This window comes from Salvelinus sp. IW2-2015, linkage group LG35 (genome assembly GCF_002910315.2).
Source record: "Salvelinus sp. IW2-2015 linkage group LG35, ASM291031v2, whole genome shotgun sequence".
Lineage (NCBI taxonomy): Eukaryota > Metazoa > Chordata > Actinopteri > Salmoniformes > Salmonidae > Salvelinus > Salvelinus sp. IW2-2015.
This window is the reverse complement of record NC_036874.1, coordinates 10597015-10624024: the sequence shown is the minus strand read 5'-3', so window position 1 is coordinate 10624024 and position 27010 is coordinate 10597015. Positions and strand designations below refer to the sequence as shown.

The 27010-nt window shown below is 41.2% G+C and overlaps 1 protein-coding gene across 1 annotated transcript in view; it reads left to right on the top strand.

Moving 5' to 3' along the window:
* The window catches only part of dgkb (diacylglycerol kinase, beta), a 58645-nt gene extending 31966 nt beyond the window's left edge, over positions 1–26679 (top strand). Inside the window, exons 20-25 of the mRNA XM_023980581.2 lie at positions 1354–1418; positions 14781–14871; positions 15903–16098; positions 22306–22426; positions 22606–22666; positions 24447–26679. Coding sequence (XP_023836349.1) covers positions 1354–1418; positions 14781–14871; positions 15903–16098; positions 22306–22426; positions 22606–22666; positions 24447–24554 — 642 coding nt within the window. The 3' untranslated portion in view covers positions 24555–26679. The remainder of the gene's footprint in view (positions 1–1353; positions 1419–14780; positions 14872–15902; positions 16099–22305; positions 22427–22605; positions 22667–24446) is intronic.
* Positions 26680–27010: the final 331 nt, after the last annotated feature.

The window sequence follows — 27010 nt, the reverse complement described above, 5'->3', positions numbered from 1 at the left end:
TTCTTTGGTCTTTATTTAACAGCGTCTTGAAAAGACATCAAGAAAACGGCATTGATTTTTTGGGTTTCTCCTACATGTTGTACTGAGAGCTAGCAGGGGGTCCTCCCTGTGGCTGGTGTTTCAATAGAGCCACTCAACATGGAGCGGGTCAAAACAGATTGCTCAAGTGGGGGGATAGGAACAAACCCGAAAAGTTTCCTGAAGTTTTCCCCCCTTTTTGTGGTTGAAGACTATTCGTCAGTTGTTTTTACTTGGCAATCATCGTGACTCACAAAGACCATGGTAAATTCTAGTGAGGTTTCATCTTCAAATGGCCCAAGGGTAGTCTACTTTTTTGGTAGCATTTCATAGAACACACAGATTTTTCAACAAACAGGCACAGATTTACTTTCCTTAGATTCTCTTGATTAATAGAGTAGCTGTCAATCTCACAGTCTGTCATTCTCATCACACATGCCTGCACGCAAACACACACACACACACTCACACTCAACAATGCCAGTGAGTCTACCAATGTGGTGCACTTCTAGCCCCGGGTCAGAGAAAGAGAGAGAGAGAGCGAGTGAGAAAGAGAGAGCGAGAGAGAGTAAGAGAGAGAGAGAGAACAAGTTGGTTGCCACGGGAGCCGGCAGCATCCTGTACGTTGGGAGCTGTGATTACTAGCAATGTGTGTTTAATTAATTAGCCTGTGTGGAAAGACGGCGTGCTGTTCGTCAAGCTCTCTGTCAATACCCTCATCCCTGGCTCAAACCTCAACCACCGCCCGCCTTCCAGTTGGCCAGGAATTCAAAAACACCCTGGTTCTGTTTAGGCATATCAATATGCATCGGGCATATGTGTCGTTTTTTGGGTGCAATAGAAAGTTGGCTGAGATGCTTATCAGCAGAGGGGAAGAACTTGACTTTAATTGGTGTTAAAAACCCATCGTATTGATTTTAGTACCAACATCTTGCCTGTATTTTGCGATCTTTATATCTCATCAATTCATTAATTGAAATAACAATATCCCACAGAAATCTAAACTATTTCAGTTGTGTAGCTTATTTCAAAATGAAAATATTTATATAGGTTTATACCCCTAATATACAGTACCAGTCAAAAGTTTGGACACACCTACACATTCCAGGGTTTTTCTTTATTTTTACTATTTTCTACATTGTAGAATAATAGTGAAGACATCAAAACTATGAAATAACACATATGGAATCATGTAGCAACCAAATAAGTGAAAGAAATGGAATGAGTAGGTGTGTCCATTGGTGTCCATTGGCTAATAGGCCTTTTCCACTGTATAAATGAGTATCTAAGTAAAAGTCATTGCTGAATCCATGTTATTTTCTCTCCCTTATTTAGGATGCTTCCATTGCACATCGGTTCCACATGATGAGGGAGAGACACCCTGAACGCTTTAACAGCAGGTATGTGTTGTTGGGTTTTAACCAACACTTCACCAACACCGCATGTTAACTCCTCCCCCCCTGTTGACTGTCAGCACCTGTGAAGCTGCCACTTCTAACTGGTATATGGTTAGCACTGGTATTTCCTCCCTCTCTCTCTCCTCATACTTTAGCCCATATCTTACTGAATTTATTTTGTTTACAACAAATATATGTATGAGTCAAGAGGATTTTGCATTGGTGGGACTTTTAGATTGTTTGATTGGTCAATGTATACAGTGGGTTCTGTCAAAGTATATAGTTCAGGGCCTCCCGGGTGGCGCAGTGGTCTAAGGCTGTGCCACCAGAGACTCTGGGTTCGAGCCCAGGTTCTGTCGCAGCCGGCCRCGACCGAGAGGTCCATGGGGCGACACACAATTGGCCTAGTGTCGTCCGGGTTAAGGAGGGTTTGGCCGGTAGGGTTATCCTTGTCTCATCACGCACTAGCGACTCCTGTGGCGGGCCGGGCGCAGTGCACACTGACCAGGTCGCTAGGTGTACGGTGTTTCCTCCGACACATTGGTGCGGCTGGCTTCCGGGTTGGATGCGCGCTGTGTTAAGAAGCAGTGTGSCTTGGTTGGGTTGTGTTTCGGAGGACGCATGGCTCTCGACCTTTATCTCTCCCGAGCCCGTACGGGAGTTGTAGCGATGAGACAAGACAGTAACTACTAACAATTGGATACCATGAAATTGGGGAGAGAAAGTATAATAATAATAATAAAAAGTATATAGTTCAAACATGGTTGGTTCTGAAGTTGATCATTCATTTAGCAATATGGGAAAAAAGTGGCATTCAAAACCTCTGGTAGTGTGACATCTATGAACAGAAATACTCACCAAGTCAGAAAGCTCTAAAAACATGGCCGGAACCCTCATTGCAATAGACTCTTCTTCTTCTTTTTTCAGTAGTCACTTGATACAGTAAATGGACTTGCCTCATATTTAGCATCTGTGATTACCTTAAATAGATGTGTTCACCTTTGGAGATGAACAAATGTGGCATCTATGTTCCCATCAATATTTAACACGACCAATACGTCTCCACTAGCAGTAGGGAGTAATGGCGTGGGTAATTGAATTTGCTTGGGTAGTTTGACATCATGCGTCTGCCGGAGTGATGACACACAGTCTCCTAATAATCCCATTTGTACTCATTTATCATGTTTACTCTGACTTTAGTTCAACATTCAGCAAACTATTATCCAAAGGTTTGTTTAGGCTACGTGATCTGCAAGGGTTGCTGCAGTGCAAAGAGATATATGGGAGAGAACTCAAATTTTCCTTACATTGCAGTTTGTGTTTTTTCTGAACAGTATGTGTGTTTTAGGCATATTCCAATGCTACTGTTGCCATACATTGAAGGTACAGGTTTAGCCACAATGTATATTTTTGAATTGGGTTACATCTCAATTCACAAACTGTTCAGTAACACGATATGTCTGTACATATTAATACACAGGACAAAAAAAAATGTATACAAAGACATCAAAGATATTGTTTTATACCATTTTAAGCCCATGTGAAAAATGATTGAGATATTTAAAGAAAATTGTACCATCTGTTATTTGAATTCAATGAATAATTTACAGGAGGGAATGGGTTTAGGATCTCTCTATTACACACTATCCTTGCCAATTGAATAATGCATGATTATAGTTTTTCAAGGTAGCGTATATTTTGTTGGATTTGTCCAAGGGGCTCATGTCCATTGCAAGTAGAATGCAACTTATCATGGAGCCATTTCCTTCCGAGTGTATGAACAGTGTTCAATGGCGGGTGTAAGGCAGAGAACACTGTCTGTACGGGATAGAACATTTAGGCCTGTGTAAAGCCAACCCCAAGACACATTAAAAGTTTACAGCAGTCCCGACTCAAAAACACAGCCTGACACACATTCCCACATGTCACAGTTGAACTGCACATAAATGTAGGACTCTTCCAAATCAGATATATTCACCATCTCTCAGTTACTGTATTAGAGTCTTTCAGCAGCCGTCCAATGAGTGGAAGAAGCATTCCCCACTCACTTCCTCCCTTCTTCCCCCATCGAAATCACAACCGACTCTGCACTACTTTCTTCATTTCTTTCTCTCAGTCTTTCTCTCTTTCTTCAGAGCATGTCATTTACATTTGTCATCAGGTTGACCTTAAAGAAGACATACATATTTGATCAGGTTTAATTAGCAACAAAATAATGGCATATTGTGTTTTAAATTATGAAACGAGGGGATTTGGTTGATGAATGTAATGAATGCTGGGGCCGGGCCGGGGGTGACTCCCACTCTGTATTGGCACCTCTGGGCGGTTATGAGGGAGAATGTGTGAAGATTTGACACGTCGGCAGATAGATTCATTTACTGACTGCAGCCTGACCAAGAGGTGATAATGAGGTCGAGGATTAAAAGTAAGACAATCAGTCGACCCGTGACGACGCCACACACTACCTCCCTCTGCCTAGTTAAAATATACTGCTCCTTTTTCTATCTCTCTTTGTTACTGATCTCCCATGTAATTACACACTAATCTCTGCCTCAGAAAGAGAGAGAGAAACTAAGGGAGGGGGGGGGAAAGAGAGAGAGATGGAAAGAAAGAAAAATACATGATTATAGCGAGATAGATTCTGTCGTCGTCTTTGCCATTGTACCCTCAAAAGCAGTTACACTTTCAGCCATTTTCAATAATCTGTTAGCAACAGTTCAATGGCCACCGACACGGGTCTGTGTTCTAAGCCTGAGGTATTGTATATGATGTATGGCAGTCTATTACTATTACTACTACTGTCTTTAAGCACGGGTTCTATTACCACTCTCCCTTATGTAGCCTGTGGCTGTTCTGTTGAACCACTCCGGCGTTAACCTTTCCTGGAGGCACAGGGAAGCCCAGGCATGGAGCGCTCTTTAGCATAATGAGTGTGTTCATCAAAGCCTGCCGTGTGCGCAGGGCCCACTGGATCCACTCGCACACTGCCACACACACTCCCATTCTGCTTCCCCGCAGGGCCCCTGTGGACCCGGTTAAGGGCCGCCCTCGGACCTCATTTGAGGATGAAATCGTTTGTCTGACCAGGATGTCATCTATAATTAATGGCCACTTGTGAGTGTAATTTAGAGAGATCTCACCTGTGGCCCTGTCCCCAGCCCAGCGTGAATGTACACACAGTCACACACATGCGCATACGCAGGCAAGTGAGCGCATACATATACTGTACACACAAAGATAAAGAAACGCACACACTCACTAATGCATGGACATACACACACACACAGCCRTATCCTATATAAACATAGTTTCACACTTGTCTGGACCTCAGAAGTGAGCCACCAGTCTTCTTCAGTAAATTCCATAAACTCTAATTCAAACTGGTTGGTATGTAATATTTCATATGATACTTCTAAACAGGCTTAGAAAGAAAAGGTGTAGAACCCTTTTGGGTTCCAGATATCACCTTTTGGGGTTCCATGTCGAACCGTTTCCACAGAGGGTGATACATGGAACCAAAAAGGGTTCTACCTAGAACCATAAAGGGTTCTCCTATAGGGACATCCGTAGAACCCTTTTGTTCTAAAATTGTAGATGAAAGCCCTATAGTAGTCTCAATGCCCTCTGACTTCTCACATTGTAGCAGCAGCTCTTACTGTCCAAGACCCCAACCACATATTGACTCCCCATCACTCCTACAAAAGTCTCCTAGTCCCTGTTGTGTCCCCCATCCTCTGTCGAGCCCCCATAGCCCCTGCAGAGCCACCAGCTGGCTACACGGTTCCCTTCTCACACCTTCCCACCAGCAGTATGTTCACGTCTAGGGTGAGAGATAACAGWCAGAAAATAATGTACATTAAATAAATAGATCGTTTTTAGATTTTATGTGTCTGATTATTGTAGTCCCTATATTATAACAATTGATAGGACCATATCCCTTACAAGCCATTCTGTTACTTCAGTATATTTATTGTGATGAATCTAGGATGATTTGTATTTCAATATTGGATTAAAAAAAACAAGACCCCTCTTTATAAACTCAGCAAAAAAAGAAACATCCCTTTTTCAAGACTGTCTTTCAAAGATAATTTCGTAAAAATCCAAATAACYTCATAGATCTTCATTGTAAAGGGTTTAAACACTGTTTCCCATGCTTGTTCAATGACCCATAAACAATTAATGAACATGCACCTGTGGAACGGTCGTTAAGACACTAACAGCTTACAGACGGTAGGCAATTAAGGTCACAGTTATGAAAACTTAGGACACTAAAGAGGCCTTTCTACTGACTCTGAAAAACACCAAAAGAAAGATGCCCAGGGTCCCTGCTCATCTGCGTGAACGTGCCTTAGGCATGCTGCAAGGAGGCACGAGGACTGCAGATGTGGCCAGGGCAATAATTTGCAATGTCCGTACTATTAGACGCTTAAGACAGCTGATCGTCCTTGCAGTGGCAGACCACATATGACAACACCTGCACAGGATCGGTACATCCGAACATCACACCTGCGGGACAGGTGCAGGATGGCAACAACAACTGCCCGAGTTACACCAGGATTGCACAATCCCTCCATCAGTGCTCAGACTGTCCGCAATAGGCTGAGAGAGGCTGGACTGAGGGCTTGTAGGCCTGTTGTAAGGCAGGTCCTCACCAGACATCACCGGCAACAACGTCGCCTATGGGCACAAACCCACCGTTGCTGGACCAGACAGGACTGGAAAAAAGTGCTTTTCACTGACGAGTCACGGTTTTGTCTCACCAGGGGTGATGGTCGGATTCGTGGTTATCGACGAAGGAATGAGCGTTACACCGAGGCCTGTACTCTGGAGCGGGATCGTCATGGTCTGTAGTGGTGTGTCACAGCATCATCGGACTGAGCTTGTTGTCATTGCAGGCAATCTCAATGCTGTGCGTTACAGGGAAGACCTCATCCTCCCTCATGTGGTACCCTTCCTGCAGACTCATCCTGACATGACCCTCCAGCATGACAATGCCACCAGCCATACTGCTCGTTCTGTGCGTGATTTCCTGCAAGACAGGAATGTCAGTGTTCTGCCATGGCCAGCGAAGAGCCCGTATCTCAATCCCATTGAGCACGTCTGGGACCTGTTGGATCGGAGGGTGAGGGCTAGGGCCATTCCCCCCAGAAATGTCCGGGAACTTGCAGGTGCCTTGATGGAAGAGTGGGGTAACATCTCACAGCAAGTCACTGGCAAATATGGTGCAGTCCATGAGGAAAAGATGCACTGCAGTACTTAATGCAGCTGGTGGCCACACCAGATACTGACTGTTGCTTTTGATTTTGACCCCCCTTTTGTTCGGGGACATGTTATTCAATTTCTGTCTGTGGAACTTGTTCAGTTTATGTCTCAGTGTTGAATCTTCTTATGTTCATACAAATATTTACACATGTTAAGTTTGCTGAAAATAAACGCAGTTGACAGTGAGAGGACGTTTCTTTTTTTGCTGAGTTTAGTATGAGCTGAGCTTTGTAACAGAAAAGTTCCAATGACAAGGACACTTTTTTATAAACACAGATAAAATGATTAGAGCTATCCCAGCAAACCGGGAACATTCCCAGAACATTAGCTAAGATTCCCATTAAGTTCTAGTTAGGGTTTTATTAACATTATGATGATAACATCCCCAAAACATTAAWATAATGTTTTTGATAACATTTCATTAAATTGATTAAATTAAATGCTGTGTGTCTATATCACTTTGTAGTTGGCCTACAATACAATCTTCAAATGCAAATTGCCATTAAATCTATAGGGAAACATAATTGGGTTGTATTCCAATCTGCTTTCTTATGCTTCAAGAAACTAGAAATATGTATGCTGAGAATGTTGTGATAATATTAGGTAAAACTTTAATATAACATTTTCTAAATGTTCTTGAAATGTTCTGAGGGCTTCCAAGACAATGTTAATCTGGAGGCGAAAGAAACTCACAGCTGTTTAGGCGAGGTGCTGGCTAGCGGAGTAGAACACTTGAAAAAGATAAGGAGAGCCGCACACTCTAGGAGTTCAGATGCAAAAATGTAATAACCAATGTTTCGAAAGACAAGCTGTCTTCATCAGGGTACCTCCAAGACAAGGTAAAATATATCTTGTGTGAACATCAATGGAATAGTATGCTAAACCTAAAACAAATAAAAAATTATAAAAACAGACTCATTTGGAAATTGTGGAACAGTGTGCAACATTGTGGTTATGTTCTGTGCAGCCTTTTAAGTACAGTATGTGAGAATCACAAGAATATTCTTGCAACATCCCAGACAACTCCCATAACGTAATTAAATGTTCTGGGAAACTTTTTWWAAAATTGACCAGGTGTTTTGTCAACATTCTTAAAACATTAAGGGAATGTCGTGTGCAACCTAACTTAAACATTGTATGAACGTCATCACAACTGATCATATCTTGTACCCACACTGTTCCCATAACCTAATTAAATGTTCTGGGAACCTTTAAAGAACTCACACACTGTTCTGTCAACATTCTTGCAACATCAAAGGAATGTTTTGTGCACCCTGATACAAACATTATCTGAATGTCAGCACAACTGGACAGTTTTAATGTTTTGGGAACCTTGTCATATATCCACAATGTTCCCACAATCTAATGAAACATTCCGGGAACCTTTAAAGAACAGACTAAATGTGTTCTGGGAACGATCTTGCAACATCAGGCGAATGTTTTATACAAACATTGTATAATCATTAGCAAGACTGAACAGTTTTTGTGTTATGAGAACAATTTTGGTYTGCTGGGATGATACTGATATTATAAATACACCCAGGGATCATTTTCTTGTAGTTCAAAAAAAAACATTCATTGTGCTGTTTTATTTGGAATATCTCTTTAAGAAAGGCGAGACAACACAACACAGGCCATTTTTCAAGCTGCCAGTCAGAGTTGTAGCACTCGGGGCGGTGTCATGTTAAACAAAACAGTGCATTGATGCAATGCACAAAGAGTTGGTTATGTCAATGTGATATTTATCACCTCTGATCAAAAATAAATTAGTGTGAAAATAAGGTCATAGATCACGGGGGCTTAGATTAAGTGTCAGAGGGGAAAATCAATGGCTCTGTGCCTCATGCTAACAGTGGACAGTAGAAAGAGCATTAAAGAGTATTACAAGGTGCTGTGGCCTGGGGATAGCCTAGCCATGCTACACTGAAGCCTGTTTGCCTTTGACACTTTTTAATACAGTGACAAGACAGGGGTTTATAAAGTAGATGAGTTGATTGATGAGGAGAGAACAGGGGCATAATACTGTGTTAAGTCTGCGCAGGGAGCTGCTTGCTTCAGTGGTTGGTGAAACCTGAGACAGTGTTGTCTTTGACATTGCAGTTGTAGCTACAAATTGTCTCTCGTGCACTCAGTGGTGGAAAAAGTACCTTTCTTTGTTTATCTGATCTTCAAAATGAACTTACATTTGCGATATATTATAAGTTATGATATTATGGACACACTCTGGTTAATGAAACCCCTTTATATTCACTTTTATTGCAAAGTCAAACCTCTTGACCCACAGTAAAAGTATCAACCTGTTCAGACGATCATTTTCAGTTGATTCTCCATTGATCCTCAATGGCCAGGGAGCTTCTCCCTGTTCTAGCTGTGTTTCAGATCATGGTGCTGAGCGCCAGTCTATCAGCACATAAAGGATGGGAATCCGATGGGGCCAGTGGGATGCTCCTAATTATCTAATGAGCAGGGAGATAAGGCCGTGATTTGTTGCCATGGCTCTCTTGTTAGGTTAAGTGGAGGGAATCGACAGGACAGTCAGATGTCGACTCTATCAATTCCATTTATTCCCATGTTTAACTACTACACAAAGTTGTAGACGCCAAAGTGCTGCGTTTTGGTTTTGGTTATATTGTACTGTAAAGAAGTCAATGTGTAGTAGTATATGTTGATTTTGACTTTATCTATTCCCTTGTTTAGCTACATTCAGTAGACTTGAGGAYGACAAAGTGCTGCGTTTTGGTTTTGGTTACAGTAAAATATAACCTTGATATTGTACTGTAAGAGTGAATTTGCTGTATAAACCACTGTATGTTTTACAAGTGTTTTAGACATCCTATGTTAAGTGGAGGGAACAAACAGGACATTCAGATATCAGCTATCTATTCCCATTTTTAACTACTACAAAGTCGACTTGAGACTGTCTAGAAAGTGCTGTGTTTGGTTTTGGTTATATTGAACTGTATGTGCTGTGTGTACTGTATGTTATGTGTTTTAGACATGCTGTATTAAGCCTATTACTGTGATGATATGGGGTGCACTGTACAAAAATGTAGTGTATGTCAGAGGAGAATAATAGCCTCTTGAGTTTGTCTCTCATGTAAACAGAGAGAAACTTTCCGCCTGGCAACCAAATAATACAGCTGCTTGGAGACCTGGGTAGTTCCCCTGTGTCTTAAAGGTCGCAGTGCTTCAGATGTGCGAGAGCCTCTTGAAAAGAACAAAAACAAACCAAGAAAAATTATTAGTCCAACAGCTCACTGCAGGTGTAAAGACTGCACATCGTTTAGTTTCAGTCACACCACAAGTTGCTTTGTTTTTGAATAGACTCGTGAATAGGCCACCGCATTTGTTTGCTTGCAAATTATGCTCACGTCTGTATTTGTGTTTTGTCTACGACAGGAGTGTGTTTTCATTCTCGGCTGCCATAGACAAGTTTCTCAAGAGAAGGAACCAGACCTGGATTCAAATAGTATTTGAAATAGCCTACATTGCGCATTTGCTTTAGCCTGCTTTAGCCTAGGTCGGGAGGGGGAGGAGGGTGGGGTTTGTGCACTTTTGGGACTTTTCTATTAGTACATTTCAACAGGCAAGTTCAATCAAGCACAATTTTAGTATTTTAAATGATTTCAAATAATATTTGAACCTAGGTCTGCTAAGCACACATATTTATGGTGAGGTTTGCACATGGAGCCCAGGGCAGCTGTTGGAAGTCATGTTTGAGAGATGCTAGATGTGTTATTGTGTAGTAGGCCCTCTCAGCATGCCCCATGTCTCCCTCCACTGTCTCTCTCTTTCGCTCTCTCTTTTGCTCTCCCTTTCTCTCCTTTACTCCTCTCTTCCCGCACCTATTGACCATCTTGCACATTATAAATCAACATCGAGCCGGGCTATCCTGCAAGTGGCTAATGAAAGCTAATTTATAAAGCGGCTAAATGGTCCTGACAAAACTCCTAATGAGGAAATCAATAATTTAGTGATTGTTACTCTGCTTACACTAATACATCCCGCTAGTAAGGCTTTGATTCCAGCGAAAAGAAGGCCATTTTTTATTGCATTCAGTTCTGCATGTCAGCACTGTTGTAAGGTTGTTTTTCTCTCTCTCGCAAAATCCCCCATGATGATAAATCATCTGTTGGAGTCTCTGGCTAAATTAACCAATGGCTGTGAGGTGTGCTTTCAAAGAAATCTCTAAAGAAAGTCAAGCATTTAGCTGTAAAGAGACATTGGTGCTCATAAACTTTCTCGATATGGATTCGATGTGATGCTATGAATGTTAGAGCAGCATTCAGTCCACCATCAAATTAAATCAGATGTTATTGGTCACATACCACATACATGGTTAGTAGATGTAGATGCGAGTGTAGCGAAATGCTTGTGCTTCTAGTTCCGACAGTGAAGCAATATCTAACAAGTAATATCTAACAATTCCACAACAACTACCTAATGGAATAAGGAATGGAATGGAATGAGAATATATAAAGGTGAAGTCGGAAGTTTACATACACCTTAGCCAAATACATTTAAACTCAGTTTTTCACAATTCCTATTTAATCCTAGTAAAAATCCTCTGTCTTAGTTCTGTTAGGATCACCACTTTATTTTAAGAATGTGAAATGTCAGAATAATAGTAGAGAGAATTATTTATTTCAGCTTTTATTTCTTTCATCACATTCCCAGTGGGTCAAAAGTTTACATACACTCAATTAGTATTTGGTAGCATTGCCTTTAAATTGTTTAACTTGGGTCAAACATTTCGGGTAGCCTTCCACAAGCTTCCCACAAAAATGTGGGTGAATTTTGGCCCATTCCTCCTGACAGAGCTGGTGTAACTGAGTCAGGTTTGTAGGCCTCCTTGCTCGCACACACTTTTTCAGTTCTGCCCACACATTTTCTATAGGATTGAGGTCAGAACTTTGTGATGGCCACTCCGATACCTTGACTTTGTTGTACTTAAGCCATTTTGACACAACTTTGGAAGTATACTTGGGGTCATTGTCCATTTGGAAGACCCATTTGCGACCAAGCTTAAACTTCCTGACTGATGTTTTGAGATGTTGCTTCAATATATTCACATAATTTTCCTGCCTCATGATGCCATCTTTTTTGTGAAGTGCACCAGTCCCTCCTGCAGCAAAGCACCCCCACAACATGATGCTGCCACCACCGTGCTTCATGGTTGGGATGGTGTTCTTCTTCTCGTTTTACTGTGGATATAGATACTTTTGTACCTGTTTCCTCCAGCATCTTCACAAGGTCCTTTGCTGTTGTTCTGGGATTGATTTGCACTTTTCGCACCAAAGTACGTTCATCTCTAGGAGACAGAACGCGTCTCCTTCCTGAGCGGTATGGCGGCTGCGTGGTCCCATGGTGTTTATACTTGCATACTAGTGTTTGTACAGATGAACATGGTACCTTCAGGCGTTTGGAAATTGCTCCCAAGGTTGAACCAGACTTGTGGAGGTCTAAAAAAAAATAAAAAAATCTGAGGTCTTGGCTGATTTTTTTTCATTTTCCCATGATGTCAAGCAAAGAGGCACTGAGTTTGAAGGTAGGCCTTGAGATATGTCCACAGGTACACCTCCAATTGACTCAAATGATGTCAATTTGCCTATCACAAGCTTCTAAAGCCATGACATAATTTTCTGGAATTGTCCTAGCTGTTTAAAGGCACAGTCAACTTAGTGTATGTAAACTTCTGACCCACTGGAATTGTGATACATTGAATTATAAGTGAAGTGATCTGTCTGTAAACAATTGTTGGAAAAATGACTTGTGTCATGCACAAAGTAGATGTCCTAACCGACTTGCCAAAACTATAGTTTGTTAACAAGAAATTTGTGGAGTGGTTGAAAAACGAGTTTTAATGACTCCTACCTAAGTGTATGTAAACTTCCGACTTCAACTGTAAATATATGAATGAGCAATGACAAAGCGACATAGGCTAAGATGCAATAGATAGTATTGAATACAGTATATACATTTGAGATGAGTAATGCAAGATATGTAAACATTATTAAAGTGGCATTATTAAATTGACTAGTATTCCATTTATTAAAGTGGCCAATGATTTCAAGTCTGTATGTAGGCAGCAGCCTCTCTGTGCTAGTGATGGCTGTTTAACAGTCTGATGGCCTTGAGATAGAAGCTGTTTTTCAGTCTCTCGGTCCCAGCTTTGATGCACTTGTACTGACCTCGCCTTCTGGATGATAGCGGGGTGAACAGGCAGTGGCTCGGGTGGTTGTTGTCGTTGATGATCTTTTTGGCTTTCCTGTGACATCGGGTGCTGTAGGTGTCCTGGAGGGCAGGTATTTTGCCCCCGGTGATGCGTTGTGCAGACCACACAACCCTCTGGAGAGCATTGCGGTTGTGGATGGTGCAGTTGCCGTACAAGACGGTGATACAGCCCGACAGGATGCTCTCAATTGTGCATCTGTAAAAATAGTTTTTTGGTGACAAGACAAATTTCTTCAGCCTCCTGAGTTTGATTAATGCCTCATTAAATTCACTTATTAAACTGAACTCCAATGTGTACTACATGTACAGTACAGAATCTACAAAGAGTAGCTAATATTCCTCATTCAAAGACTGCTCCATCTGTTTTTGCCAGGCGAAGGAGGTTTGAACATCTTTCTTAACACATGTTGATAGATATCTTCTTTCCCCACTTAATTCTTGCTCAAAGGGGGATGAGCTGTGAGTTATTATGAATTTTTCAAGGCTCACTAACTCTATGGGCAGAGTGCAATAAGTTGAGACAAGTAATCTTTGCTGGCCAAACTGTGGCTACCAGAGCGTTTAGTAATATTGATTCACCTTGTAGGCGTTTTAAGCCTGGAGAGTCTATAAGAAATCCTGTCTTCATAGAGATTTTTGTTCTCTGTTCTGTATGATCATTTCCCTTTGGGTATTAGGCCTACAGTTATCCATTCTCACTCAGCGGTCCACGTGGATTATTTCAGAGTTTCTATTTCATTTGTTTTACAGCTTGCTCTGTCTTAAGATGTAGCCTACATTCTGCATCAATCTTCRGATTAACGTCTGGGACTGTATTCATAAAGCATCTCAGAGTAGGAGAGTTGGTCTAGGATCAGTTTGACCTTTTAGATTGTAATGAATGGACAGTGGGGACCAGATCCTAGATCTGCACTCCTACTCTGAGACGCTTAATAAATACAAGCCGGCTCAGTAAAGTAAAAGCATACAGGCTCTATACAGAGTATCACGCTGTTATAAAGACAGATGGTGACTCTAACTAGCAGGGTCATTGATCATCAGGCTTAGCACTGGGATCATGTGTCCCTAGGAACCAGGGGAGCAGCACCCCAGTCCTCAGTTAATTGAAGGGCCAGTTAGATTACCCTCTCTCACCCCTTGCTGTGTTTTAATGCAAGGTATCCACCCCACATACTCTAGTGGTTAATCGGCTTTACGTTAGTCTTTGGGCTTCTACGTGTGTGAGGCATTATGATTAATGAATGACGTATGTTTTTGGAGATTGGATTTTGTGAATATGTTTTAAATCCAATATCAAATGTATTTTAAATTCTCAAACAATAGTGGATGGTATTCACTGTAGCGGGTTATAGGGCAGCAGGTAGCCTAGTGGTTTTAGTGTTGGGCCAGTAACCGAAASGYTGCTGGTTTGAATACCCAAGCCAACAAGGTGAAAAATCTGTCGATGTGCCCTTGAGCAAGGCCTTTAACCCTAATTTGCTCCATGGGCGCCGTACTACTATGGCTGACCCTGTAAAACAACACATTTCACTGCACCTCTCCTGTGTATGTGACGATAAAACGTATTTTATTATTAGATCATTTTTGTTGTTGATACACAATGGTGGAGAATACTTCCAAGTCAATTGTGAAAAGTCTGAAATAAATACATTTAAATACAAACTGTACATGAATTAAAGCTATTATAGACAGAGAGCTATTCCATAAAACGCAGACTAACTAAAAGAGAGGAATTGCGAGGAGAGAGAGGGAAATCGCTTCATCCACTTTTTGTATTGCTGACTGTATGGCAGTAGATTTTGATGTGGGAAGAGATAGATTTTTGTTTCCTCCTAGTCCCCTTACACTTCTTGTTGTCTTGTTTTTCAGAACAAAGAATAAGCTGTGGTACTTTGAGTTTGGCACTTCTGAGACCTTCTCGGCCACATGCAAGAAGCTCCACGACTTTCTGGAGGTTGAGGTAAATACAGCTGCCTGCTTTCAATTTTGGGAGATTGGGACTAAGTGTTTTTATGCCATTTAATGCTATGACTTGTCACTTTTGAATTGCACTACTGTGTAATGAATATGTAATAATTCAACATACACTACTCTCACTTGTACTGTTCTCTGCAACAATAACACCTACTGTTATTAACATGCAAAATTAAGTCTTTTGAAAGCAGACACAATGCAGTGAGAACAAGAGGCAAAAAGTCAAACACCTAGGTACAATCTCCCAGGGAGAAAGAATAATGCCTCTAATCTAGTGCACACCATTTTAAGACACTGAGCACCAGCCACCTCCTGATCCACAAATAGCCTTCCATTTGTACCAATTTCAGTCTGGAAGTGTTGAGGAGGGAGGGAGGCCTCCCCTCWCCCCCTCCCACTCCCCTAACGGATACTCAGCCCAACACACAGGTAATTATCCCGGCACGGCCCTGCTGTGTGTGATATTGAGGGATAATGAAGGTGGTGTCTATCTGATCCATCTCCCCCTCCTCAGAGCCATCAGCGGTGGCAGAGGTCTTCATTAATTAGCCGGGGATGGCTACTTAGTATGGTACTGAAGGGGAGCAGGTTCGGTGTGGAATACAGGCCATGTATTTAAACTCCACTGAGAGAGGACAGAGAAGTGGCCTGTTATTATACAGCTGGCAACTGAGGGTATTCCTAATATGGATGCCGTAATAGTATAAGGTTGTTAGGAGTCATGGCTGGTGGCAGGTCCCCTTCTGGTGGACATTTCTAGCTTGTCACAGATCAAATGGCTTCGACATAAACTGTTAATCATCACTCAGCAGTGAACGCTGTCAGATGAGCGATAACTGAGAAGCTCTGGCTCAAGCAAAATTAGCATGATCTACCTAACGTTATTTTATTGCTACACAAATGTTTCAAGAGGAACACTTTGATTATTGATATGGTGTAATCACTCTCTCTCTTGCTCCCTCCATTTTCCCTCTCTCTCTCTCRCGCTTTCTTTCCTGACCCTTGTCCTTTGTAAAGTGCGATGGCATCACTCTGGACCTAGACAGCATCTCTTTGGAAGGCATCGCCATTTTAAACATTCCCAGCATGCATGGCGGCTCCAACCTGTGGGGTGAGAGCAGGAAAAGGCGGAGCAACCGCCGGGGAGGGAAGAAGACCCAGGATAAGAGGACAACAGTGCTGGACCCCAAAGAGCTTCAATTTGCTGTCCAAGGTAGCTATCGTAACGATGGATACTGGTGAATTTGAAATGTATTTATTGCAATTCCAACTTTGAGGAAACATTGTTCACRTTGYCACATTTATTTTACATGGGGTATTTTACATAGGTCCTTTAAGGTCTTTTAAAATGTCAAAGGCTTGCTCATATTCAGGTATGCCTCTTACAGATCAGTACTACAACCAAACATACACAGGATAACACCAGGCTTGAAATGCTACAACTCAATGGCTGATTGGCTGCCATATTGTGTATAGATTTTTTAGCATAGAAGACCCTTTCTCCTAATAACCTGTGACACTAAGAGGCAAGACCTTGTCCAAGCTCACATTAGACAGATCAGAGACAAACTTTGGGACAACGTTTTCCCTGGCGCTGGTATGAATATTTCACCAATGACAAGTTGAATCACAGTGCTTAGATTTGGTTTGGGATGAAGGGGTGCGGTTTAATGTCACTGTTTCGCACTGTCACTTGACTGGTAATGGCTTGTGTAGGYGGAAGTGGACAACCTGGCCTAATAGGAGCAGACTGAGGGAGCTCAGTGTCAATTCTGCTGCCTTTATGGGCACTGAACACATAAATATGTCAGATGGGAGCTCATCAAGGAGAATCTATGAATGAACACATATTATTGTTTAGGAGGAGTTAAGGTCAGCCGGTAAACTGGTAAATTGTCTTCTCATGTCTAGTTTGCGGATGATCACCTTAGTCACTGGTTAAGTTACTGTAAACACGCATTTATAACCTTCTTAGGCAATACTATGTAGAGGGTTGTCCTCACATGGAGCAGCATAATGTAGGGAAGTGCAATTCACAGTGGACTAGGGCTACCGCTTACACCTTGATCACAGCGACAGCGTCATTGCGTTTTGGTACACCAGAAGTACATTCATTTCCAATGGAACGCTGCGTTTGCTTTGCAGCATTCCATTGCAGAGGCAGTTGCAGTGAGTTCTGTGAGGTGCATACTTTGGATTTATCAAACATATCATCAAATTGTATGCGTAGACCGCTTGACAGAAATGGTGAGTGTTAAACTTTTGTTGCACACATGTCCAGATAATGCTAYGTACAATTTTGCGCAATGATGCTGTAGTTGTAATCAAGGTGTTTGTATACGAAGGTGTACAGTATTTTATTGCAAGGGCATTGTACACATATATGATCTTAATTTGACCAGCATTGTTGTAGCAAAATAATAGAAAACAGGATTTAAACGCTTAGTCCATAATGTTGCTTGATTGGTGGTTAGGCTATTAGTTGGACAAAAGTAGGCCACATGAAAAGTGCTATACTGTTAATACAACCGTGTTTTAGTGCGGGTTTTCAGTGGATTTATGTAAATCACTAAACTAATCTGCCTTTCCTGCACCGCAGGAAGATTCTCAGCAACAAAAGAGTGATCAAATTAAGATTCTACCTCTGTAGAATGTGGTAGTATTTTGCTGGTGTATTATGTCCAGGCTTGATTAGATCATAGATCAACCAAATCAGATTCATACAGTGCATAGTGAAAGTCAAATAACACAAGACCGGGTATGTGACAATTTTTCATTGTCAAATGTGCAATCATACCAAGGATGTTTTCATGAATTAGTACCACTGCGGTGTACACTGCACTGTAAAATAGGCAACCCATTAACTACATATTCTGGGATGTATCCTCCTCAGTTAAAATCAAAGTACCAAATCMATTATCTGCCTGTGTGCTTCGCCAACAGTGGTGTATCGAGGAGATTCCCCCTGCTCTTTAATTTCAGTCAATACGAGTCAAGCACTGATGAATGCACCCATTTGGATCATGCATGTTCTTTCTAATAACATAGGGCATCATCCATTTCACTGAGTTYTACTCTTATAGACTGGGAGAAAGGCAATGGACAGAGCCCTAGAAATGACAGCTTTGGCAAGGGGGGTTAAGATGGTAGTGGTGGTCGGAGATGATCAATTAACACCCCATCGATACACTACAGTAGTCCCTCCCTTCCATTAATTCAGCCAAAAATCATTTGATTTGGTGCAAAGGATTTTTTTTGTTTTATCCTAACCCTGAACCTGAAAAGGCACTTAGTGGCCAGTGAGTGAGGGCTGGTTGCCCTTGCTGAAGGTGTGCTCAAGATGAGAGGCCCAACTTGTCAGATCAGAGAATGGAGTATTAGAGGGGCCCATAAACACCGAGTGCATTAGCCTGGGGGGCTGTGGTGGGGCTGGGGGTCGTGTGGGCTGGGGGCTGTACAAGGTACCCAGAGCACAGAGTGCGAAGTGCGGATCAAACTGRGGAAAAAACGAYTGACCTTTCTGGAGCTGTTAAGTCATCCCGCTGTTGACGCCAGGAGACAAGCCCCTCAGGTGGAAGGGAATGGCTATGGGTGAATTATTTAGAACGGGGACAGAGGGGAGTGGTAATGGGGGAGGGGGGGGGACTGATGCCCTGAGACATGTACCATGGAGATTCTAAAGGTGGTCTCAACGTCGTTCACCCACTCCCTCTCTGTCACTCTGCATGTTGTCAGTGGAGTAGAGACTGCCCTGGACAGGTATTTGACAATGACAAGGATGCTGGGACTAATCGTGCACTGTGACAACTCGATTATGAGGCGTGGGCTGCCTAATATAGGACTTGGCTGTGTGTGTAAGCCACTGTAACATCTCTGTGACTCAGTCTTGTCTTCTATCTGAGATAAGTGATGTTGATGTGCGATCAGGAACGATTTGGTCTTTATTTGGTCCCCTCTTTTAAAACAGATTGTTTTGAAACCACTATGAGTGTAAAACTACATTTGTATTATTTGTATGACTGTATTTTCCATTTATCTACGAGGACAAGTTGTAGTGCTAAGCGGTTTACCAAAAGAATTCCCCCCCCCAGTTATTAAACAGCTAATTGACCGAACTTCAGTTCTATTACTTGAATTCCATTTAGTTCTGTTTTTTTGTGACCCCATGTGAAGTTTTACGAAAGCTYAATCAAATTATTCATGAGAGRAATCAAGTCAAGAACTATGTTGGACGCTSKGCTGAAGGGAGTTGTAGTTTTCATTAAGCAAATATTTAACCTARTTCAGTGCAGAAACGTGGTAATTAACTACAATGACCATAATCTATTGCGCCTGTTCTTTCTGGCTCAGACAGAGATGGATTGACTTTTATGCCTGCTACTTTAGCTTAGATACACAGAGACCACATAAACCACACGAGAGAGAAATGTACACAACACTACTACGAGTGATRGAGATAGAGACAGTTTGTGAAAGTATGCCTTATCTACTTTGAAGAACTCGTAAAATGAATTCTTCAGACAGCTCTGCAGCATACTTATGCAGGGTAGCCTAGCTAAATAGGATGRCTACAGACAGTACAGTATGGCTTCTACTGCCAGAGCAGAKATGAGATGATGACTTTAAGGAATGAAAAATAATAAAGCCATCAAATRAAAATTAMGTAATATACACAACTGAAATGTTGTATTATTTCATAGTAAATGTCTATGTTTCTATTGATGTCTACCCAGTGTGGACCTAACAGAGACAATGGAATATTTTCAATGTTTTGGCGATTGAATGATCACTGTTTTTGGCTTTGGAATTTCCACTAAAAAGCTCTAAAATCATTTGAATGTCATTATTTCATAATGCATTTCATGTTTAAAAAAATACATCTAAACCAATTATTTTTTTGTAATTGAACAGAAACTGAACCGACCTCAAAAATCACTAATCGCTCTACACCAACAAGTTTTTATTTTTGCAAGATCTATGTTTCCACTTCACCCTCCACCTTTTGCCCGTTTCAACACTGCATGATGAGTGGATGACGGTCTTCTCTCAGAGTACAGCCCTTGATGATTTGTTCCAAAACCTCTCCGCTATGACCAACTCTCAACCAATAACACTTGACCAGAATGCAGTAGACAGATAAGTGAGAGCAGAGCCATATATTTACATGGCTCTGAGTTAGAGAAACCTGTACGGAAGTGCTGGTGTAACTAGTGTTGCCCTTTAAAAAWAATCACTTGAAAAGAAGAAAGAAAAATAAATCTTTAATCGGTCTCTCTYGTCTGACACGTGCAACCAGTGCCTCTGAGCCCACCCTTTTGAAATCTGGGAAAACTGGAGTCTGTTCTTTCTTCCATGAGTATAGACTTCAGACYAGGCTATAGTTATGCATCCATCACTATTATTATTAATTGAGCACTGCACTGGTTGTAAGATAGTATTATACAGGCATTCATTCATCCTTAAGTGTCTATTGACTCACCTTTGMCTCAATCTAAGTAACATAATAATAAAATCCCCATTAAAATCCGTCAGTTTAAGCTAGAGATTTCAGTTTTTTTWGCACGGGCTGTGTCTCAATCCACCTCATCCGCCTATGTCGGCCTTGGAAGGTGGCAGAGCTACAGAGGTRTTYGTCAGACCATGAGACATCCTGAAAATCGGTCTTTTCAAGAAAACATCTGTAGTGTCCTGAACAGTTTGAACTACAAACTACTATGACCCCACTATGGAAAAGGAAGACTCTCGCAAACGCGATGTTCCTCATTTTGCTCTACGACCTCCACAAGTGTCACGGGACTCATCTGAAGTACAAACTAATGGAAGTATGGAGGTAGTTTTGTGCCACAAAAAATATAGTTAAATATTTAGCAAATTCATGAATGTGTTATTCATGCATTTCTATGGACTATAGTAGTAAAGGCCATATTCAATATTTTCTCAAATTATTTTATTTTATTTTTGGGGGATTCAATTCTAAATCAAATAGCTAAATGATCCATGGTATGGCCATCTTAAAATAATTCCAAATGTTAGCTTAGTCCCCCACCCCTCYCCCAACGGCATATACTTAAACAACTGAAGTAGCCTCATGAAAATACTAATACAACCACCACTGTTTATGATAATCATATACCAATCATTTGTTATTTTCAAAAATAGGCAAATTCAAAGCCTTATGAAGCCTTATGTCCATTGACGATCTCCCTGCCCTGACCTTGGTTGCTGAGAGCAGAGCACGCTCCTGGCCTTGCCCACAGTAAGCACTCTGGGGTATACTATATGACCTGTGTGTAGCCCCGGGCAACCAGGAAGTTCCACACGTTTATCCGTCGCCGTGGTGATGCTGTCCATCATACGTGTCAGCCAGGGGCTGTGTGAGCCAGCAGCGCTAACGTGAGAAGGCATGCTGGGAGGGAGGGCCCAGTATCAGGGGGCTAGCACATTGTGTACACACACACACAGGCATGAAGGCATAAACACACACATACACACACAGGTGTGAACACACGTATTCACACACAAGCACGCACGTGCGAACGCACACAAACTCTCTTTTTAGCTCTCATGCCAGGGCAAGCTCTCCATTCACAATTCACAACACAACCCAGCCTGTTGCTATARTGACAGCTGGACACTACCCCTCAACAGTAACATCCATAGAAATGCAAATGTGGTTGATTCATATACTGTATCTAAGGCATCACTCAAACATCTTAGAAGCCCTGAACATCAGCCTGGCTCTAGCAGCAGCAATCTAGCATTAGCAACAGCACCATACAGTAGCATGATCAATGACAGCATGCTAGTTTGTTCTACCTTACCCACCAAGTCCCTAAAATGGGTCTTAGTTTCAATTAGTGTCTCTCTGCACTCCCAACAGGGCTTAATTTGCGGCGGGACGAGTAGTCTGAGAGCAGGAGGAGTAACAGGCCCACTGAAACAGATGGGCTCAGCGCGACACTGGGCTTCCAGCAGGGGCAAAATCAATGCTCATAACTTCAAAACAGAAAATAAATTAATAATTATAGGAAGACAAGATTGCTTTSCATTGCCGGCGCAATCTAATTAATAGGTGTTTTGTTTATGGCTGCTGGTTGTTGTTCTTGTTGCTTCTTCTTTTTTCCTTTCAACAGTGAATATTCAGACTTCAGAGAGCGGAAGGCAAACTGTGCACCTTGAAAAAGAAGCACACTTCCCTTTTGCCTCTTTTATCCCCCCTGTTCTCACCATCTTTCTTCTTCTCCTTCTTCTTCTTCTTCTTCTCCTTCTCCTTCTTCTTCTTACTCAAGATGCATGGATTCCGGAGTTAACCAATGGCTTGATTTAGGATCAATTCAAACTGTAATGCTCAGATCAACAGGATGGTCGAGAGATGGTCTGAGTTCTATGTRTAGCTGTGTTYATGTCTCTGTGTCTGTAGACCCGTCAGACCAGCTGTTGGAAGTGGTGGGTCTGGAGGGAGCCATGGAGATGGGACAGATCCACATCGGCCTGAGGAGCGCAGGAAGACGCCTGGCCCAGTGCTCCTCGGTCACCATCAGGTCAGTACCCCTTGACCACAACACTTGATCACTGTCTGACCACAGTCCCCTTCTTTAATCCCATCCATTCAACATTCTGCTTTTTGAACACTGTTAACAACATAGAAACAATCTAGATGGAAGACATAACAGAAGTCAAGAATAATGTTTTAAGAGGGATTTTTGTTTGTCGTTGTCAGGACCACCAAAGCCCTCCCCATGCAGATTGATGGAGAGCCCTGGATGCAGACTCCCTGTACTGTAAGTCATGTCAATGTCCCGTGTATTGTGGTTTTAATGTGTGGCACACAGGTGGTTCATATAGAAAGTTCAGAGAAAGAGAAAGTTCATAATAGAAAGTTCATAATCTAATTGTCTCTATGCTCCCACATAAGATATGAACGCTTTAAAGTACCCCGGCAGAAGTTCTTGAGAGGGAAGTTGCATTGTTTTAATATTTGTAATTTATCATAACTAATATAATAACACAACCCTTTCTTTGATGTGTTCACCTGGTCCCTCAAACTACTCCCCTGCACAAGTACAAGTGTTTGTTTTGTTTTACGTTTTGTTCACTTTTCAAAATGAAATGGCTCAATTTGTGCTGATTAATCCAGTGTTTCCTTATATTACAAAGTGACTCCTCTGACAGCATCACAGATGAAGTGGAGCCAGAATTACATACAGATCTTTCAGTCATATATGGGAGAATCTAGTGCATGAAAAAAAACAAGTAGTTTATAAGTGCACTTGTGTCTGTTGGCAAAACTCCACAAATCAAAGTTAGGCTCTGACAATACATAATTGTGTGTTGGATGATTTCCATGGTGAGTTACAGACGTCTCGATGCTGAATTTTGAATCAGTCAACCTGTTAAAAGTTCATTAAAATGGGATGTTATCCAACTAATTATTAACAACAACAGTTATGCAAATCATGTCTTGCATGCATAAGATAATTAACCCCATTAATTTGCACTTATAACATGTATTACTACATCTCTATGGTACACTGGAATAAACTTTAAAGGTCCATACATTTTTTGAAAGTATATATAATCCTTGATTATTGACGACTATAACCTATAAATTCCTTAATTGTCTTAGTTTAACTGTTGTACACCATCAGAACCCAAAATATACRTTTGTTTTACTCCATTGTTTGTAAACCATTCAATTGTAAACAAACACTGACTGTGTAGCTTTAAAACATRGTTAAAACGATCATTTTGATCTAATGGATGGTCAGTCCCAGTATTGATAGCTTTGTTTGGTTACGTTCTCCAGCCCCATCCCTCAGCTATTTACCAAAACAGTGGTAGGGTAGCCACTTTGTTGTGCTTTGCAGATTGCCCCTTTAATTAATCTATTTGAAAATTAGTGTCAATTTCTTTACCATAAAATACAAACTCTTATAGCCTTTTAAGCTTTCAAACACGGTCAGCTTCTCTTTCAAGTCCTTATTTTGTGCTGAACCTTTTTTTGACCTCACTTCTCATGGAAAGGTTAATTTGTCAATTAAATGATACTCCAGTAACATTCAGTTCAGTCATGTTGAATATGATTTGGACATCAAGCCCACGCACAATAGCGACCACTACAGTGTTAGAGTTCATGAACGATGAATGGCATGCTTCTCTTTGAAGTAGAAGGGTTTATTTTATGCTGATGATACTGTTCACCTTGCTCATTATTCTTGTTTATACTGCAAGGGCTATAGTATAATGGCGCTACGTCCAGGTCAGGGCATACCTTGATGGTTGATATTTACCTTTTCATTGATCTGTGGTAGTTTCACTTTTTCTTCTTCTGAAATACTAATAGCGTCTAATACTCATAGAATTCAAGCATCAAGCTTTTCTCTGTGGTCGCTTATTGGAATGGCAAGATTACATTATTACACAGGCCATGACCTCCCTTGCTGTACAGTGTACAGGTATGTTCAGTGGGTCCATGTGCTCCATGTTATGAAAGCATTCACCCAACCGTAGCATACCACCATGTAACTCTGTCCTGTTTCCCTCACTCTCTGTCCACACCAGATTGAAATAGTGCATAAGAACCAGGCCCCGATGTTGATGGGTCCCCCACAAGGCAACAGCTTCTTCTCCTCTGTGATTCGACGAACATGCAGCGAGAGCAAAGACTGAGAGAGAGACTTAGCCTCCGGCCTCTTCTCCAGAGAATCAAGCCGTCTTACCCATGGAGGTTGCTAGGTTTGATGCCAGAATGCTAATTTGCTAGCCTAGCTCCATTTGGGTTGCTAGGTTATGATGCTAGGATTCCAATTTGTTAGCCTAGCTCCGTTCAATAACATACTATAGCTGTGCATGCTACTTCTGCCACGGAAATGTCAGTGCCCCCTTACTTATTTAGAGTGAGGAACTACAAGGACAGAGGCTTTGGTTCATGATGCGGTGCCACTCCACAATGCCAACACAGTGGTATTGTCCCTCTGGAACAATTGTTTACCTTTCCAGATTTCAACTTTATACTGTTACAATGGCATGTTTTTTTCAAAATGTCATTTTTATAGTGGTCTAGTGCAATGTGCCATGTGGATCAAGTCCTTTGAAGGAAGCGACACATTTCTGTCAATCATTGAAAATCATTTGTATGATAAGGTATTGATTTATGCTGCATCAATGTTTTGAATGTGTTTACGTTTGAACACCCCAATGCATGATGGACATTGGATTACTGTTTATGAGGTGAACATATCTTTCAGGGTGCATAAGGACAGTGATGACATTGAGTTAACATATACTATAAGCATTTGGTCTAAAGTAAAGTTTCAGGTTATTTGCTTCGCATTTCTTCGGGCACTGACTATCTCTTCAATGTTGACTTCATCAGAGAATGGATTTAAGAATCTCAAAGGCTCTGTTAGGTTTCTCGCGAAACATGTTTGACGGGTTAATGCTCAAATGTCTTGCAGCTGGATCATAGAAACTATTTCCATTAAGGMTCATAGACCAATTAAGGAAAATGAATTGGTAACAAATGCATGCACATGTCACATGACATATACAATTTTATATTCTATATTGCACGGGATATCCAGACAATTTCTTCTAATTGTGCTGTGCATATCTTGAGTTGCATGGATAACCAAGATCTATTTTTGAACGTGGAATTGCACTGTGTTGTTCATTTTGGAAGTAAAGCACTTTGTCAGGGTTCAACTACTGCCTTTCTCTCCCACTATATGAAATCATATCAACCTGAAATCAACCTTTTGTGGTCAGGGAGTCCTGTTTTTCAAGGGCAGGTACTCAGGTATTGTTAAGATATAATATTGCTCAAAGGTTTATACACTTAAGTATTATTATAGAAAAACCTTTCAAAGAATAGAATTGAGTACATCATGTAGTACAATTATCACAGTCAAGACTCCAGAGCAGGTTTTGACCTCTTTAGGTTATTGATTTGTTCAGTCTTTTTCAGCTGTTTGCCATTGAGCATGTTTACAATACATCACTCATACATGCATACATTAACCAATTAGAACTCAAGTCCAAATGTGAAATTACTATTGACATACTTGAGCTGGAATTGAAGAATCAATCTTGAGAATCAGTCTAATCAATTTGCATGACTGGGTTATTCAGAGACAAGAAGAAGCTCTGTATTCTCCCTCTAGATATCTGCAGAGGCTATTTAGTCTTGCACATGATGTGCATATAAGTAAGACTAACCATAAGAATGTCCTGATATTGTTAACCTGAACAGTATTTTGTATTTTTAATTTCAGAAATCTATAGTGACTTTTTACTATATTGACATCATTCCTCCAGTTTTCACCAAAACCACTGACCCATACCTCAATATAATATACTACCAAAGATAAACAGAACGAAGGCCATATTCAGATCACATATTCAGATCAGATCCATACACTATCTGAAATTCTTCAAATCTGTTACACATGAATGACACCCAAACAGTACATGAATAGGTACAAGTTTTCAACTGAAATGCATTCCTGCATGTTTTCTAAGTACAATTCAATGATAGAAGACTACTGTATTGGATTTCTGTCTCTGTTCAAAGTGCCATCCTGCTTATGGAAGATTTGGTTCCGCCAACTTTTCCATTACTTTGCTTTGTATGTGCAGTGTTTGCTTTGTACAGTGAAGTTGTATTTTTGTACACAATGTTATTTTTCTGCATAAAGCATTGCTCTTCTCTGTAAATCACGCCAATGTGTAGTTCTGTTCAAAAACTGAACAGAAGATGAAAACAATTAAATGTTGTTGTCGTTTGACATGCTCACTGACATGTGTTTTTACCTTTGACCCTGTTGACACCTAATGCACTCAATGGCACAATGTCACCTGAGACGGGTTGACTGTCACCGACAGGGGACTCACGATCCTGTTAGTGTTTTTACACCTGCTCTAAAGCTATTTATACAGTGGATACACTCAAGTCATGAGAGATGCCTGTCAAACTTTCTTATGGCTCATAGTATGTCACACTTGACAGTGCTGTGTACAGTTTGCACCCTGATCCTGCGATGACCCTTCAATGACCCTGTAACATGCTTTTGTCTTGTTGCTTGAGTCAACTAAACCAATATATGATTAGTCTTAAAAGAAATGCC